A 20,005-nucleotide genomic window follows, 5' to 3' on the forward strand; every position below is an offset into this window, starting at 1 on the left:
AATTTACCTTTTATTTTGCTTTTTAACAATTGAATATTAATGATTTATTTATATTTCATATACGAGTTGTCTACATCAATCTGCTTATTTATTCAAATCATTATTCATGCATATTTCTCACTTTCATTATATACATTTAAAAAAAAATAAAATTAATATTATTAATTGTCCTGCCATATAGCGCTGGCCATTTTTGCTAGTTAAAATAATTTTCACATCGAAATAATGTATACAAACATTTGTAATTTTCTTATTATGCTAGAAACATTAATTTGTGGTGGTCTTAGGAGCATGGCCTTTTTGAGCCACAGAGCAAATAAATAATATTGAATTTGCTTGCACAAAAATTCAAAGTTCAAATAGTAGGATGTAAATATGAACAATGTTAAGAGCAGTAAAAATTTGTTCAGTAGGAGAAGATCCAGGAAATTTGTCCTACTTTGGATAGAACATAATATAAACAATTATTTTTAAAATTTAAATTCCAAATTTAAATTTGTGCTAGCAGAATTATTCAAGAAAAACAATTGACTTTGAGCATTGGAGCAAGTACCAAGCAGGCCAACACAGCAAAACCAAAAATAAAGGGTCGGAATAATCCTCACGCATCAAATATGTTAATTTATAGGAAATATTAAAGCAGTAAAACCACCCAGAAAAAAAAAAGTAAAATTAATGAACTCATTTCTTGTGTACATTTATATGTGGACACAAACTAATGGATACATTAATTTCAAATGTTAAACATCTGCATGAGTTCCAGATGATTCACAAGATGCACAGGTACAACCCAAATCTTTGCTTGAGAAACCCTTGATTAAAACCAGAATGGCAGAACATATGTGGATCCATCCTGAAAGAATCTATTAGCTAGCCCTGTAGCCATGATGATAAATTGGAGAGTGATCCACCCTCAAACGCCTGAGGGCTTCTCAATGATCATGAGAACACACACAGCCCATCATACCCACCGCAATCTACCTTGGCATTCCACACATTGTTGAACTTTCCCATCAGGCGACATAACTTGGCTCCTCACCTTTGCCGGTCGGGTGCGGTACTTCACTTCAAACCTTGGCAACGGTCTTTGGTGATCTTCTGCATTAGATGTCTCTGGGGAGACCTCACCGAGAAACTCATCCGCAACATCTCCGTCTTCATCTACCCTGAGACGCTTTGCATACCATTGCAGGCCCTGAAAGAACATTTTAAATAACACCCCAAAATCATTACAAATACAATGCACAAAATATAGGGCTGTAACCAGAAACTACAAGTATTGCACAGAAGGGGATAAGAAACAGAATGAATAGTTGAAAAGATTATAACCACCACACCTGCAATGTAGCAATCAGTTAATTTTGCACAAACACAAGCTATGAAAATATACTATAGAATTAAGCAGAAAGATTTCTCAACAGTTCAACACACTGAACTTAGCTACTGAGAAATTTACAAAGCAAATCAATTTGCACACTTCAAAGTGCCATCGGAAAATCAATCCATCAACAACCACCTCAACTGCTGTTTCAGATAATCACCTCTCCACTTAATTATCCAGATTTATCCTGGTCCATAACTGTTGTTTGTTTCCATTTTCCATTCTGTGGAAAAACATTCTCTTCTGACTAATAGTGGATTTTAAGGACTTTGAGTCTGTGTATCTTGTCCCTCCATTTATCTCGAGATCTCAGTAACAGGTTTCCTCTTGAATTTTACCCAGTGCTATTTGTCCATATCCTGCCATCATGGTGCAGATATGACATGAAGGCTAATGGATTATACTGCAAATTATGTGTGTGTGTGTGTGTGTGTGTGAGAGAGAGAGAGAGAGAGAGAGAGAGAGAGGAGGAGGAAATGGGGGGTCTGGTTTGGTATCATTACACCAAAAAGGGGGAATTTTAGACGAATATATAAAGTTTTTTTCTCCTGTCATATTTTATTCGTTAAATTCTATATTTGATGTTCCCTCCAGTTACAGAAAAAAAGAGATGTGAGATGGACGCAGCATTGCCGATTCATAATCATACAAAACGAAGACATATTTCAATACTAATTTCAAGACAATTAACTCTCTTCCTTCTGCACAGATAGTCTTCTACTTGGATAAATGTTTTTTCCACCCAAACATAAGAGTTTTGAATTGAACCATGCCAGATTCCATAAACCCAACCCAGAATAGTATTGCTTTGCTTTAGCTGCACATCATGTTCAAACCAGTAATGAGAAAAATGAGCTAGGAAAGCATGTTCAACCAAAAAAGAATCCCATGCATAATGTCTGGTCAAATGAACAATATACAGGAAGACCAAGTTGCATGAAGCGATGATTGTTCAAGATATTCAGAGAGAAATGAGATGCAAAGATATGACTGAAAAGAACACATACTAAGATACAATACTTCAATGTATAGTGGGACACTGACATCAAAACCTTCATTTGACATGCTTAATTCAGAAACCACAACTAGGATAATAAATTTCAGATACTCCACCATTTTGGGATAAGTAATAAAGGAAAACATGAAATCCATGTTCAAGAGCATTGCATGGTGTCTCAAAACTGATGCAAAACCAAAATAAAATGCCAAAAGTAGGCATTAAAATCATTACCCAGCCTCTTCAAATTCCCTAAAACGTGGGCAAACCAGCTTTTGGGTTTAAAACATGTTATTTCTCCAAGTAGACACAGCATCATTGCAATATGTCCTATCTGACATATTAAGAGGACTAAATTAAAGCAGCAGCTAAATCTTCCTTTACCAGAATAACTATAGCTTTATCAACGACAATCATCCAAAAAATGACATTAGGATTTATAATCAATCACAACCATGCTTTGCTCCTCAATGAAAAAAAGATGTGTTTCAACTTTTAATGATATGAATAAAGATTAATTTACTTGAGTCATTTACAGATTATAATCGCTTCACATAGGCACCATCATTGCAATTACACACCTCAAGTTCAAGAACAGAAGGCAGAGACGCGTGCATCTACAGAAACACTAGAGTGAGAGGGAGACCAAAGATCAATAAGGAATATATCATGTTAAAAACATAATTAATAAATAGAAATAAGTAGAACATGCAGGTGTTCAAGGATGTTGCATCAACTCTGAATCTCAGACACTCTCAAAGAGAAAAAAAAACAGGGGTATGTAAGGTGTATATCATAAAAACAATACATCATAAGTAAAAATGCAACCTGATTAAGGAAATAAGATTTTTTTTTTTGGACAGGTGATTGGAGTAAGGATATGGAGAGGTTCAAGGCACTTAACATGGTGGACGAACAACAAAGTTTTTTTAAGTACATGACACATAATAAAGATGATTTATGAACCACTACTTCTAAACATCAGGTGTTCTATTTTTTTAAAAAGCAATACTAATAAAGTCAAATTAGGTCCTGAGGTCATCATATCAAAATTAATGTCCATGATGCATGGAAGAATAGGATCTCTACGCCAACTCTGCAAAATGTCCAGCAATTGAAGAAAATTATGGACTTTTCCTCAAAGACCCAACAAACAGCATGGTTGAAATGTGCCTAGGCCTTAGAATGCATGTTTGAAGAGAATCGACGAACCTAAATGGATCGAATTTGACTCTTTCAATTTTCAAAGCCTTAACCTGCTTACCATCAAGGTGCATAACAGTGCACAGATGCACCTTTCTTGATTTTACAGAAAAGGTAAAAAAAAAAAAAAAATGAAAACAGTAAACAACCCCAACCCATCATGGTTTGGAACTTACAAGAAACACATTTAATACCATTCTGAGAGGCAACCTTAATTTTTAACATTGGAATCCACTAATTTCAATGTTTTTTTCTTAAAAATGAAGTACAATAACAATTATGGCAGACAAATAGTGCCAAGCATATTATGCCAACTCATCTGAACATCTTTGGTGACAAAAACAGTTCTTGATGATAAAGAGTGCAATAGGGAATCTTATACTGCAGTGGACATCCAAAGCCATCTTTGAAACCTAGCCAGCTTCTTCACAAGTGGGAGCAACATCTGGAGTGAGAGCAAGAGTGAAACTGAGACAGACTGAGAACAAGAACACAAGAGCAGCAAGGCTTAAGAAAGCAGCAGACAAGTTGCCCCTCCAGAGTGTTCACAGACACATGTGATTGCACATGCACATGTGGGCATGTATGTGTGTATATATGCATCTTCATTTATATAGAACTTGCGTGTTTTCATATTCTATAGCTGGAAATATAATGGTTCATTGCCACAAAGCAACTCCTCTTTCTAACTCCTCTTGCGACTTTGTCACCTTTTCCATCTCAACATGACAGCTCAATACCCTCTCCTTGTGTTGATGAGGAATGTATAGTGATCTGTTCTAGACAACCTGTGGACATGACATCATTGACTTGTTCCAGTGTTTCCATGACCCACATGCCCCTGTGCAGAAAGTGATGATATGAACTTGAAAACACTTAACATATGGAACAAAATCTGTGCCCCAAGAAAATGAAGCTTCTGCTCCATCAATCAACTGAGAACCCATAAACCTCCCTATCTCGGTGAATGCAGTCACTTAGATGAGGACTCTAGTCCTCCTCACCCACCTAGCCCAAACCCAAACTACCTTCCATATTAGAAAGAGAAACACTATCCACTTCAAAAGATAATCCCTATAGCAGAAGAAAAACATATGAAGCTCCTCCTCAACGTCACCCTTTCTCATGATTTGAAAAAACATATAGTCTTGGTACATCAAGATGTCATACAAAACTAAATGCAGATAACCCCCTTAAGAAAGGATGTAGAATTCCTTCTATGTCCAACCTCCTAGATTCCCTCTTTAAAAACAAGATCCAGAGATAACAACAATCCATTCAATGGAGAGGTAAAATGTTGGCTAATCATGTAGTGCACTTGGAATAGGAGACAATCTTGAAGGTTTACGTTCATATAATAGGCCTTAGTGAATAACACTCTAGGGAGATTACTATTTAGAGACACCAATATCAAGCTATTAGCAAAAGAAACCTTAAGTTACCGTCAGTGGCAACCAGGGGGAAGAGGTTATAAGTTACAATAAGCCAATGAATACAACGATGTTTGTTTATGTTATCATTGTCACATTGCCTTGATCAAATATAGTTTAATAATTATTGGTAGTGCGCTCCATATATCATTTTTTACCAGCTTTAATGTGTGATAATTATGCATCGCAAGTGCATAGCAAATGGTATCATAAATTATTGTATTATATCACACGATGTGTAATGTACAATACAGTGTATCACATGGTTTTTTGGACTTGGGCTACAAATTAGTTTTGAATGGATTCTCATCCTCCCTTTGTAGTGAAATGTAACTACCGTTTCAGTCTTACCTTCAATGCTTGGAGAGATTGTTTGATGTTTGGATGTAACACCCTCACCATTGAGTCAACCCTTACTTGTCGGTGGCCAACAAATTTTTATTAAAAACATTAGGGCCCATTTAGTTGTGGAAATTTTCCTTCTTCATTTTTCAGTCCTTCAAAGAATTAAAAAATTTTAGCTTAGGGAAAAAGGCACTCACCTCCCCTGAGGTTTGACAAAAAGACAAAGACCTCCCCTAAGGTTTCAAAAATGACACAAACCTCTCCTGAGGTTTCGAAAATACCACAGACCTCCACTAAGTTTTGCTTGAAAGACACATACCTCCCCTCAAAAAACTTGTCTTCTTGCAAAATTCAAGGGTAGGTTTGTGTCTTTTTCACAAACCTCAAGGGAGGTCCCTGAAATTTTTGAAACCTTATGAGAGGTCCCTAGAATTTTTTAAACCTCCCTCCCTAGAATTTTTTAAACCTCAGGGGAGGTTAGTGTCTTTTTCCCTTTAGCTTATTTTTTAACTTTTCAAAATTCGCACTAAAAAAGGTAAAAAATAAAGAGTTTGTTTTAATGTGCAAAACAACTTTTCAAATTGTTGTTTCTAGATTCTAAAATAATTACAAAAAAAGACATGTTGTTTTTCAATTTTCCAAAAAATATGTAAGGTAAATATTTGGAATCATAGATTTTGGGGCTTGAATTTGGATTTGTGTGCATTTAGAAGAAAATTTATAGATAATCCACACAAATTAAAGTCAAAGATCCGAATTTCATGCTCTCATATGCAAAGTAAGAGTTAGAAATCTACAAAAATAATAAAAAAAGATGTTTTCTAACTTTTCTTAATCTTTGAAAATTGGAAAAGAAGGTGGCATTCTTGTAATTGTTTGAAAAATTAAATATGGAAAATAAAAACTATTAACACATGCGAATAGTGCAAAATTTCTTCAATCGTTGTTCATTTATTTCATATAAATATTTGGAAAATGAAAAAATAGCTAATTTTTTCTATTTTTGAAAAACTAAATTGGAACATCAAAATTGTTTTCCACAACTTAACAGGCCCTTTCTTTCTGTAGAGAGAGAGAAAGAGAAATGATCTTAAGAATAGACATTCTAAGACTTCTCTGTTGCAAATGTATTTATATTATGTAGGAAATTGCACATCCCCTCCTCCAACCTAGAAACTACAAGTATAATGGTTCAATCTTGTTATGTTTTTAATAGAAAAAAAAAGTTGTTTTTAGATTAAGAATGCACAAATAGAAGGATAAGAAATCCTTCAACAATGCAAAAACTGACAACAATAAGAGAAAAGAGCACAATCAAGCTAAAACAGCTCTCTAATCACCTCTCCCTTAAAATAACCCCATGCAAAAGTCCATAGACATTGCATAAAACGCATCCTGTCCCACAGTAGAAAAATATTGAACCCCTTTCCAGCAAAAAGGGACATTCTGTTCTGACCAAATCACCCACCGGGCCACCAGACAGCAAATAAAACGCAACTCTACAACCGACCCGCATCCTTACTCTTCTCAAAACCTCTAAAAGAGATAAGCAGAAGATTTTCCAGAGTCTGTGGACAAACCCAATCTTCTCAAAACATACTAAACCATTTGATTCATGAGCCCCAAACAAAAGAATGGTGTAAGAATATGTGAAAAACAGTTTCAGAACTGTTAAAACACAACATACAAACATCTGGAGACAATGACTTTGAAGGCCTCTGACTCTACAAGATTGTTAGCAATAACTCCTTTAAGAACCACCAACCAAATGAATGCTTTAATCTTGGAAGGAACTTTGGCCTTCCAAATACGATGATGGACCAAAGAACTCAACTTCAATTTAATCAGATGATCAAAGAAATATTTATAAGAAAAATATCTTGAAAACAAATCCCAAACCCGAACATTCGACCTATTTGAAGGGTCAGAATCCTCCAACAAAGAAGAGCTCCTCTACCTCCCTATCGTTAAGATTTCTTCGAAAATCACAATCCCAAGTATACGTATTACCACTAGAAATCAAAAAGGGGGAAATGACAGCAAAATGAAACATGGAAAGATGACCAAAATGAGGAAACATAATAGATAAGGCAGAATCCCCCAATTGGATAACATCTCAAAAAAGAACATGAGACACCTCACCCAATTTATATTTAGTGCAACGAATAAACAAATGGTAAAATTGTGAAACAAATCTCCAAGGGCTCTCAAAGGAACATCTAGCACTCAAATTAAGATACCAACAATTCATCTGCACAACAATTTACTTCTACTAAGTCCTACAGATTTCACCTCTAAAAACTGTCATAGCCATTTGGCCATAAGAGCCATGTTTTTAGACACCAACATCCTCTTTGTGACCTCCAGGTGAAACTGCAATAACCATTTACGCAAAGGAGCCATGTTTTTATTCAACATAACTTGAAATTTATCCCTTTTCTGAACAAATAAGCCAGCATATGAGAAGAGTACACGTATCTTCGTTCAAAATTTTTTCCACAGAAGTGACAATCAAGCTTAGCATGCTTAGTGTACTCATGAAACACTAGATTGGAAACTATATGACTAGTGGGAAGATTGTCACGATACAATTTCATCAGAAAGGCAGGAGCAGAACCAAGTTTTCGCAAGAGATGCTTCAACCACATAAGTTTATACAAGTCATTGTCCTAATGTCCCATACTCATCTTCCACAATATATTGAGCATAAACCATCTCAATGAACCACCAATAGAGAACTTTAGATGTTTATATTGTAGCTATAGCATTCAAAATTAGGACTTCTATCTTACTTTGGAAATTTTCTAGTCATTTTAGAAGTCTAGTTAATTTAGGGTTATTTTTTATATTTTAAGTATTTTGCGGCGATTTTGCTATTGTTTGTTTTATTTGTAAAATTGTAATGTTGGGTGTGTAAGTACTCTGTATATTGTATGGGACAGTTATCAAGTTGAATTCAGAATCCCAGAACTGCTTCCTGGTTTCCCTCACCCTCTTGCTGTTTCTCTCTTCTTCTCCTTCTCTTCTTCTCTCTGTTTCTATCCCGCAATTCTCTATCTGCTCATATTTCTCACTGTCCTACATCAATTTGGTATTAGAGCCACTTTGACTCCAATCCACAATCTTCCACAGCTGAATTTCCCTGTACCATTCTCAAAAACAATCACAAAGAACCTGACACTTTGATCCAATTGCCTCCTACAATTACAATTGCTGCCATAGGGCAGAGAACTCCCAGACAGCCATACGAAACACACAGAGACAATTGTGCTTGCACTGTTTTACATCTACGATTTTCCCAAAATTACAAACACCACCACTCATTTTCAAACACCCCATTGCAGAAAGATTCAGCAACACCTCCACCACCATCAAAGAGCCTCCTGATCCTTGTTTGAATTTGATTCGGCCCTTATACCCATTCGATTGAGGGGGAAAAAAAGTGACAAGTCAATTCTACATTTCAAGTTCCCCCTTGTTTGGCAATTCTCAACAACTGATAAAACCTAGATGTCCTCTTAATTTTGATGGTTGTTCCAAGTGATGCAGGACCAACATCTGACAACTTTAATTCTCAATTACAATCTCCTTAAAACAAATACATAGGAGGCTTTTCATACCCTTACAATGCTTGGAGAATAAGGAAACAAATTTACAAAACCTAAATAACTAAAATACCATTTTCCTATATAATTATATCCTTGAATCTTGCTTCCGATATAATGATATTCTAGAATCTTGAATATATGATCCTAATAAATTTTCCTTGAATAAAACAAACACAAATACATAAAAATTAGGAAATTAAAAGAGACCTCGTTCCCGCACCATATCATTCTCCCCCAATTAGAAAGAAATTCAACAACCTTGAAGTATAAAAATTCAAAGGATGAAGAACCCTGATCACAACCATGCTTGAGGGAGACCAACAAAATGTGCCGGCTTCAAAGCACAATGAGATTGTTTTCGTGAACAGCCCATGGAGGTAAAACTAATAAATTATTGCGGATGATGAAATCAAATTGTTGGGGATCGAGCTCCAATATTGAGCCATCCACTATTTCCTGCACCAGTTCCTCAATCTCAATAGGAACATCCTCAACTATCTCTTCTTTCTGGGGTACCTCTTTTTGATTGGGGCTGAAAGGAAGACTCTTCTTTTAATTCACAACACACCAGAGTCAATGATTGATATAAGAGACAAAGAGACGCAAAGCACAGAGTCAAGCTTGCTCATCCTAGAGTCAAGCATTTCCAAGGACAAGTTAAAGCTCGTGTTCTTTTCCTGTTCTGCCCCATTTTCATCTGGCCTATTCCGGTTCTGAACCGACTCAGTATAGTCTGGTATGACGGAACTGGTTTGGTTTGATCTAATTGGACCAGTTTGGTCCATTTGAAGTGAACACTGTTTAGAAGTTGCTTCTTAGGATGAAATAAGAGCAAGGTAGTGTTACTTTGGTTCAAAACTATGCAGATCTGCTGAAAGGGCAATGTCACGACAAGAGATAAAAATTTCTGGATTCTTCCTTTTTCTTCAAATCTCTGCAGATCTCGCAGCAGAGCAATGAGACAATGATTGGAAGTAATTGGAAAAAAGGTCCAATCCAGTGAGTGAGGTTAGTCAACAGCAAAGAAGAAGGTCGACACCCAATGAAGTTGACCAACAAGGCTTCACGGAGAAGGCCTGGTGACAGAAATGCTTAATTTGACGCCAGCAGCAACTATGTTAGTCAAAGAAAGAAAGATAAAAGGCCTTCAGCAATATTGGATAGATTCTAGCAAAAGTTGGATTTGGTGAAAGGTTCCCCACAAATCTTCTGGGCACTGCTACTGAACTGCACTATTCAGATCTGGAAATCGACAAGCCATATTTGATTTGAAAACTGCATGATTTTTTTAGAAAAAAATTGGTGATTCTTGCTGTTGCGGAAGATGGATTGGGTGCAGATGGCGGTAGTAGCTGCAGCAGGAGCACGGGGTGATTTAAGTTGAAATCGTGAATCCTACGAGTTAAGTGTGAACTCACACATCATCCTATCAAACACTGACAGCCATGGTTATTTGAGCAGGAATCATGAACCTTGTCAAGTAGCAATGACAGCCACGTCAGATCTGAATCTGCTCTGATAGCACTTGATGCAGGACCAATGTCCAACAACTTTAATTCTCAATTCTAATCTCTTTAGAACTAATACATAGGAGCCTTTTCATAGGCTGACAATGCTTGGAGAAATAAGAAAATAATTAAGAAACCTAAATAAACTAAAATACTAGTTTCCTAAATAAAATAATACCCTAAAATCTTGCTTCCTAAATAATAATAGTCTAGAATTTTGAAAAGATATGACCCTAATAAAAAATTTCCCCTTAAAACAAACGAAAATACAATAAAATTAGGAAAGTAAAATAGATCTTTTTTGCATGCTGCATCATAAAGTCCCCGCTAGGACAGCTATGTTTGTCAATGACCCTACTCTTCAACATAAATTGTCCATTTCTAGCCCTAGAGAATAAGCAACAAATCGTTGCTGCTCTGTTGAAAATTCTCTAAATATGGAACCTATTGTTGAAAAAATCCCCTTGAGAAAATTTCTCCTCAATCCAGTAAGCATGTGCCTCCTACATCCCTTACATTTTCTCCCACCACATCTTCTTTAACCAAATTTAGTGAAACATCATCAATCATTCTAGAATATGGACCATATGTAATATTTGCTTGAGCTGCCCATTGATTTGGATATTAAATTGATTTCTTGTTCGGGAGACTCGTTATTTATTGGAGAATGTTGGAGTCTTCTATGCTACTTAAAGTTGGATGATTTTTAGATACTCCCCCATGGTGATTGACGACACAATCCAGTTCATGCCACCTCTCGATTTTCCTGTATGTTCAATTTGTTCACACGCAAGGAGTTTTTCAAGCTACTACACCACTCGAGGTCGAGTTTTCCCTTAAAAGAGTTTGATGGAGAACTTTAGATGCTAATATTGGAGCTGAACTAGAAATTAGGATTTTTATTTTAGTTTGGAAAATTTCTAGTTATAATAGAAGATTAGTTAATTTAGGATCATTTGTGTAATTTAAGTGTTTAGGGGTTATTTTGTAATTTTTTATTTTAGTTGTATGGGTGTTTAAGTGCTTCATTTGTGTCATATTAGACAGTTACCATTTTAAATTCAGATATTCAAAACTGGTTTCCCTCTCTCTCTCTCCAGTGCAGCCTCTCCCTCTTCTCATCTTCTTCATCCTCCTCTTTTCTTCTTCTTCCTTCTCCTTCTTCCCTTCTCCTTTTTCTGTCTCTCTGTTCTGTTTCTATTTTCTATTCTGTAACTTCTGTCTCTAATTTCTTATCTGCTCTGCTGTTTCACTCTTCTTCTCCCTTCTTATTGTCTTTGTCTTTCTATTTCTCTCCCTTAAATCTCTCTCCCTTTCTGCTTCTCTTACTGTCCTATGTCACATCTCTTTCTTATTTTTTCATGACGAAAATAAATTTCCCCTGGAAAATGTGCAATATTGACTGGTAGATCTCCTATCAGATGGCAAGTTAGAATCTGAGAAACCAACAATCAGCATATGACCATGGGATTTGTATAATAGACAAGTAGAAGGGATTTCTTCTACTAAAGAAGAGACATAAATATGGATAACCTCAATCCAATGAGACATCCGAGCCTGATCCATAAATTAGCTTACAGCCCTAACATCAAAGGACGTGCCTGGCTAACTGTCAGATAATTCTACTTCGCTATTAACCTCCTATGGTGTTGAGGATCAATCGTCAAATCAACTAGCAGCTTCACATTAGGATTTGTAGGAGAATCAATTGTTCCACACCCAGTTATCATGTTTCCTTGAGGACTACCAAGTGCATTTTCCTCTAAGCCAAACAAATACCTCAGGAGAATAAACCACCTCAACCCCAAAAAAGTATCTCAGTTTTAAATGATTAAATTCTTAATGTGAAAGTAAGATGACAAAAAACCTTGACTACTCAGATGCCATTAACATAATCACCAATTAGACATTTTTACATGTCATAAAAACTATATAATTCACCGTATCATTGTGACTATATTATAGTAAACAGCTTAAATTGAACAGGATAAAAAAATGCATCATTTCCCAAAGGAAGGACTAAAGCCTTATTAATTAACTATTAAAGATTCATTGAATTTCCTAACCTACCTACTCTATTTTAATATTTGAACTTCTAAGATGACAAGAACCCCTACCAACAATTCTAGAATATTCCTTGATTATGCTGGCATGATCAAGGCCACGAGTTTGGGTTCTAATTTTCAATTATTCAGCTGATCCATGTGGTAAATATTTAATGGCATAAACAGACCCACAGTTAACAGTTGTCTTTACAGGAGGAAGGGGTACAAGTGCCTAGAGTGATTGTGATGATGAGCATGTATCTCCTCTTCCATTGTTGTCCTCTGACCCTCGTCAAAATTTGGTGCAAGCCTTTGAAAGAGAGAATGAAAAAAGATAAAATCAAAGCAAAGATATGAAGGGCTTAATGCCAATAAATCTCTCAATAGGATTGGCAGTATAGGATATAGCTCCTTTCTAAATAGCTATAATAAGGTCCAAGTCACTAGTTGTAGAACTAGAAGGAATAATATTACCTGGATGACTAGCCGAATACAGGACTGGAGCTAGGACTATCAGACCTATCTGCTTCTAGTGAAGGCATGAATTGATGGGTCTTCTTGCATCAGTACACTTTAGCAATGAGAGGCCTAGAAGATTTGCGCATACCTAATTTAGATGCAAAAGGAATAATAGAAAAGGAACAGAACAAAATAGAGGCAGTGATTCATTGAAGAAGGAAATGATTCAAAGAACATGACATCTTTACTAAAAAGTAGACAACAAGAAGGAAGAAGAAAACAAAAATATCCCCATTGAGTATGAGAAATGAGGATACCTCAGAAACAAACATTTGAGAGATTTAGGATCACATTTATCTATAATCTGGTAACAAGTACATTGAAATGGAAATCACACGGCATTATGAAGAAAGAAAGAGGATTGGAGATTAATGAGACCGAAGAAAGTAAGAATAATATTTATCTGATGCAGCATGCATGAAGGCAAGACACTGTAGAATTTGTCAGGATAGAAATCTGACATGTTAGGATTAGTCGCAACAATATTTAACAGCAAATAAAGATCCTCATGCATGGAAACATGGCATTGGAGGCTATGAAAGGAGATATGAATCCTCAACCCACAATTCCAAGTTCTTAGGAAAATTTTGAATATAACAGAATTGATCAGCCTGCCTCGTCATTATCTGACTAACATGTGTGTGTGCATGACAGCCTTGCACATTGAATGTGCCTAGTAAAATGACTATTCTTGATCATAAATGAACGTCTCTAGAGAAGTATAGACTCAAAAGACTTTATAAATGAACTCTGGAACTTCGATTCACAAATGAATTTGGTAAATAAAGATGGATTTATGAAATGGCACACTTTAAATATAATTTCTAAATAACAATAACTATTATATATCATATATTTCTGTAATTAATAAAGTAAGGAGCGAAGCAAGTTTTCAAAAAATATTAACTAATGCTTCTTGGTTAATTGTCATCTTTAATGGTTCACGCATCTTGGTATCACTCTGCATTGTTTGCTCATCTAGGACTTCCTAGTCAGGCTTTCCTATCCACCTGACTAGAAATTGAAAGTGTGTGCTCATCTAGGACTTCCAATAGGAATTTTGAATCTCAATCCGTTATTGTCTTGGGCAAGTCATGAAACCTCACAATTTGGAAAAATAGATTGCTACACGAGTAGGATCAAATGTCTTTTTTGCCACATCTTCTCCATTGTAGATAATCATTCTAGAGATTTTCCCTATTAGGAACTCATCTTTGTGACTGCAATTCACAGCCCAAGCCCCCACTTGATCCTTTCTTAATTCGCATGATATTCTTTTTCGCTTGCATCTGCAGATTTCCCTTGAACTTGTTGAACATCCTGCACATTTCCAGCATTCTTTGCCCCCAAAACTTATTTTTATTGCTATCTCACTCATGATTAGGATTCGGTAGCAGCAATTATCTCATCAATTTCTTGTTGCTGACTTTTCAAAGCTTTCTTATTGTGCATAGGAACAGAATCGACATTAGTAACACAAATTGCTTTTGTTGGAACATAACTCATACCTTTAGGGAGAGTAGATGTACCAAAAGCTTCAATAAGTGCTTCTCATTTTCAGTGACATATTGGTTTGTTTTATCAAAACTAGTGGCATGCACTTCCTCCTTTTTTGTCACAATGACATCCTCTGTAGGCTTTAAAACTAGCTTCTTCTTCTTGTCACCATTTTTGACATAGAAAGAGTACATATTGTGGTGCTCATCATGGATAGCACTTTGGTCACATTGCCATGGACGACCAAGTAGAATACATCACACCAAACATATTCTTGATAAGAGATTTAAAATTTGGATCATATGCCTTGTTGGCACAAATACTTCCTCCCCTATATTGTGCCAAACAATGCAAATACGGCTATGGGTGTACCACCACCTCAAGCTTCAATTTTTCCACTACATTTTCTGCAACTGTCACCATCAATAACTTACAAAGCTTTACTCCTGCTGTGCATCTTGTTCCAAAATGATCCTCTGCATCATGTCATTCTCCATCTAAATATTTTCACAATCTGTCTATTGATCATCTTTTGAGGTTGCCACAATCATATTACTCATTTTATCAACCAAGGTCATCCTTCCCCTAGCAATAACCAGGGTTTCCTTGACATATGGAATAATTTATCTTTGACATATACATGGGCACCCGGAATTAATGGTTGAAGCTTGAATAAAATACCAAGTAAACCCAAGAAACAAACCAATAGACTTGGTTTAAAAAGACAAGAGGAATAACTGAAATGGAATATGTAAAGAACACAAAAATCCAAGATGAAACAGCAAATAGCAAGCAACAGAAACAAACCTAAGAAGGAACTGCTCTATTACCAATTTGATGCAGTGTGGAAGGAGAAAAGACACTTTAGAATCTGTCAAATCAGAAATTTGACATATGAAGATTAATTACAGCAATATGCTGCAATGAAGCATTAGTTAATATTTTCTGGAAAACATTCCACTATCTACTTTGTTTATTGCAATAATATTTATCAGTTATTTTTACCTAGGGATCACTATTATGGTAGTCAAAGTGCTTCATTTCCTAAGTCCAACTCCATTTACCAAGTTCACTTATGAGTCAAGTTCCAGCATTCATTTACAGGGCCTGTTGAGTCTAAAGAAGTCAAGAATAGTCATTTTCCTAGGGACATTTAATGTGGTGCAAGGTTGTTATGTACTTATGTATATGTTAGCAAGATAATGACGATGAGGCAGAATTTTCCTTTTCATTTTTGTTGTCAATTCTCATCTGTTCAGAATTTTCCTAATAACTTGGAACTTGGAAGTGTGGGTCGAGGATTCACCTAATGGCTCTTTCCATAACCCCCACCACCACATTTCTGCAAGAGAGGATCTCTTGCCAACATAACAACAACAACAAAACCAAGTCTTAAGTTCCACTAAGTGGGATCAGCTACATAAATCCTTTTCCACCAATTTATGTGATCATAGACAATTACTTTCAACAAATTCATGGCTATTGAATCCTTACTCACTATCTCATTTCAAGTCATTTTAGGTCTATCCCTACCCCTTCTACTGCCCCTCAGGGTAACTCACTCACTATTTCCTCACTCGCGCATTATGTGGCCTACGTTGCAAGTGCCCAAACCATTTAAGTCGTCACTCCCTTATCTTATCTTCTACAAGAGCTACGCCTAACTTACCGCGAATATGTTCATTTCTTAATTTATCTATCAATGCTATACCACTCATTCATCTAAGCATTCTCATCTCGACAACTTTTACTTTTTGGATATGATTCTAATCCATATAGCATAGTTGGTCTTATAGTCGTCCTATAAAACTTCTTTTTTCATTTTAAGAATATTCTACGATCACGAAGCACACTTGAAACACTTCTCCATTTTACCCAACCTACTTTAACTCTATGCATTACATCCTATTCAATTTCTCCTTCAACTTGCATAATAGATTCAAGGTATCGAAATCTAGTAGTGCTATTTATTTCTTCATTATCAAGTTTAACTTTATGTCCAATATTCCTCTTACTATTACTGAATTACATTTCATATATTCTATCTTATTTCTACCTGAGGGCGGGCCTTCGGTCAATGGTAAGGTTGCTCCTTTGTGACCGGTTGGTCATGGGTTCGAGTCCAAAGAAACAGCCTCTCTACATAAAAGTAGGGGTAAGGCTGCATACACTGTCGCAACCCTCCCCTTACCCTCGCGAATTGAGGAGCCTTATGGCCCGGGGACGCCCTTTTATCTTATTTCTATCTATCCTAAAGCCAACATATATCTTGGTAATTAACCTAACCTGTCATATTTCACATATTTCTAATCTGATTCTGCATTTTATTTCCTCCACTCATGCTGCATCATCATCCCAATAGATTTTGGCATAGCCATCTCAAACATTATAGTACAAGCAGCTTCTAGTGAAACACAAGATGAATAATGACACATGCCACCATCTTCTCAACGTAGCTTTCAGGCAAAGATATTTTAAAAATAAATGTCGGGTTAGGTTTGAGTAGCGGTAAACATCAACCACATAGAAAAACTAAAGAATAATGACACATGCCTTTGAGATACACTAAAATCATTAGGAGTAGAAAAATATTCCAAGGCATTATCAAACTGAAAAATAGAAACCTTATCAACAAATTTTGAGTCTACATCACAGCACACAAAGCTTTAAAATAGAAAACAACTTAAAGCAAACTTTCATAAAAAATGCCGACATCACTTTTAAGTAATCATCAAGAAACACAACAAATATCTAAATCCACCACAAAGAAGTAACTCAACATAGACCCTGTAATGCATTGTTAAATGAAGAAGACTACAAACTAAATTAACAACTTGAGGATAAGAGTCATGAAACACCATACGGTGTCTACACAATTGACAAGCTTCAGAGTCAATGATGGATGTAGACCTATGGACATAGACTTCAACAACTTGACTAATATCTTTGAAGTTGTCCAACAAAGGATGATCAAATCAACAAAGCCATTGAAATGAAGTAGATTGTGTGGATGCTTGACAAGCAATACCACCTCATCACCATCTATGTAATATAAGACATCACATTCATGCCCATCCCCAATCAGCTTCTTCGTCTTAAAATCCTGGACAACATGCAAGAAAAGGTATAAAAAAAAAAAAAAACTAAACAATTATGAGATTGACACAATTTACTAATAGTGAGGCAAGGACTAGCATCACCAATACTAGAGAAGGGGGATAATATAGCATGAGAGTCACACCAGAAGAAGTAAAGAGAACACTATAGAACCTCGGCTAGTATTGTAGAAGATCTAGTCATATGATCTAAGACCTCAGGAGCAAAAATCTAATATTTGCTAAGGACCTTGGGACCTTAATCAAAGGTAACTAAGGCATTTGCAGATACCATGACAACCACGTAGAGCCAATATTGTAATAACAGCACAGGCTATCAATCACTTAGGCTACTAGTTTGGTTCAACCACTCAAACCTAACCACAAAACATTAACGATGTCAACAATTAGGCAAAGACTGGGGCTTTATTTATTAAATAATACATAAAATTGGCGCCCCTTATCTCCACAATAACCCCCTCAAAAGAAGCTCAAATCCACTCCAAAGCTTCAAATTCCACCAGACCAAGTTTGCCTCTCAGTAGGAACTCTTTTGATCTATCCAAAGCCATCAAACCCAAGGGACAAGAACCAACATATTACTGATTAAATAACAAATGACAGAGAAACCCACTCAAGTCAGTTGGATTGATAAAGATGAGAATGATGATCTGGTCACAGAATTCAGAGATCTTCCATACAAAATTTCATCTAGCACTCCTACCAGATCTTGAGAGAATATTCAACACTGCCCACCGCTTATCTCATCAAAGCTAACAAAAGATTACAAAGGGCTTCAATTGAATTCAATCATCAAATCAGAAAAATTCAAAGAAGGGGTTGCATGAAGCCATTGATGACTTGCTGTCAGCGGATCACAGTTTGCCATTGCCAGAAATGTGTAGAATGTGGTCAGTGGGCCGGGGGGAGAAGGGAATAACTATTGAGTGAGAAGTGCCAAAGTGACAGGGAACCTTAACTTGAAAATGGAAAACGCCCTTTACAGATTTTTCCCACCTTCACTAGTGACTGGTGGAACCAGTTGAGCTCACCGGTTCACCAATTCTCCAATTGAATTAGCTGATCCAGCGACCAACTCGAAAGTTACATTGTCGTCAACTAATAAAAAAAAAAAAAATGCATATTATATCTTCTGCTAATTTCAGATATTTGTTAGTATGCTTCAGACCATCACACTATCATAGTCACATGGCAGATGAACAGAGACTTAAAAAGACACCTCCATTATGCTAGCTGTTTCCAAAAGAGGCATGATAATGTCCCACCAAAAAATAAAAAGAATATGCATCACAAACTAACAGTTGAACAAAGTTCAGTATCTTCAGAATCAATTATAACCATGACCAAGCAATTGAAAAAAAAAAAATCGCAAAACTTACTTGAACGCCACCATCGGCGGAACTACAAGGAACAAGAACGGGGCCAACTGGGGCTCTCTCCACGGCCACTTGAACCGGCACACCGAACCCCTTACGAGGAAGACGAGCTTCCTCTGTATTCACACGATTAATTTGTTCGTCTTCGTCGTCCTCATCGTCGTCCCTCGCCTCGTGCAGATCGTCCTTTCCAAACCCTAAAAACCCCGCAATTCTCCTCAGAATCCCCATCCCCAAGCCTCGAACTTTGAGAAAAATAAGAAGAGAGGGCCGCCGCGGACCGCCGCCGTCGGCAGCACCTCAACTGCAGAAAGAGAGGAAGAGAGATTATATTGGAAAATGGCCAATTCTCTCTTTCAGTGTCGCCTGCCTGCCCAACAGCCCTCTCATCTACTCCGCCTATCCGCCTTCAACCATAGGTTGCAACAACAAGAATGATTAAGAAACAAAAGTTCAAATAATTGTTGGATTGTGTTTTATTTTCTGCGCTGTTTTTATTGTTTGGTTCTATTTCAGGTACTAACAAAACAGTTGTTAGATCTTACGTTAGTTACATTTTCACCAAAAAAAACAAAAGAAAAGAAAAGCATTTAGTAGATTTTATTATTTGAATAGTTTAATGAAAAGGTGGTCGGATAAGGGCTTGGTTACTTTATACATTGAATTATGCAGGTTGTGTCGATCGCTTTTATCAGATTTTTAATTAGTTTAATTTAATTAGCCATCAACACAAATTATCTTTATTTAATTTTTCACAATTTTTATATAGAATTAAATCATTTTTTCTTATTTTTGTTTGTTTTTATGATTAACTTTTTTTTTTTCTAAAATATTTTAAGATGTTCAAAAACATATACACCAAAAAAATTGTAAATTTTTATAAGTTATGTGAATTAGTTATAAATATTTAAGAGTTAGATATAAGTAGTTATAAATTAATTGTCATATATATTGTGATTATTTTTTACTTGAACATTTTT

At 36.1% G+C, this 20,005-nt stretch overlaps 1 protein-coding gene across 1 annotated transcript; it reads right to left on the reverse strand.

Moving 5' to 3' along the window:
* Positions 1-655: 655 nt before the first annotated feature.
* LOC131164981 (uncharacterized) lies at positions 656-19,588 on the reverse strand. Its single transcript, XM_058122557.1, has 2 exons — positions 19,029-19,588; positions 656-1,195 (listed from the first exon to the last, which is right to left on the reverse strand). Exons 1-2 carry the CDS (start codon positions 19,254-19,256, stop codon positions 962-964), a joined length of 462 nt encoding a protein of 153 aa, XP_057978540.1. The 5' UTR covers positions 19,257-19,588; the 3' UTR covers positions 656-961.
* Positions 19,589-20,005: the final 417 nt, after the last annotated feature.

Source organism: Malania oleifera, chromosome 9, assembly GCF_029873635.1.
Source record: "Malania oleifera isolate guangnan ecotype guangnan chromosome 9, ASM2987363v1, whole genome shotgun sequence".
NCBI classification, from domain to species: domain Eukaryota; kingdom Viridiplantae; phylum Streptophyta; class Magnoliopsida; order Santalales; family Ximeniaceae; genus Malania; species Malania oleifera.

Bases quoted from the DNA above. Each gene is read 5' to 3' on its own strand.
- LOC131164981 (XM_058122557.1), bottom strand. From the start codon at position 19,256: ATGGGGATTCTGAGGAGAATTGCGGGGTTTTTAGGGTTTGGAAAGGAC. The intron at 1,196-19,028 runs GTAAGTTTTGCG...ATGTTCTTTCAG, and splicing joins CCGCCGATGGTGGCGTTCAA to GGCCTGCAATGGTATGCAAA.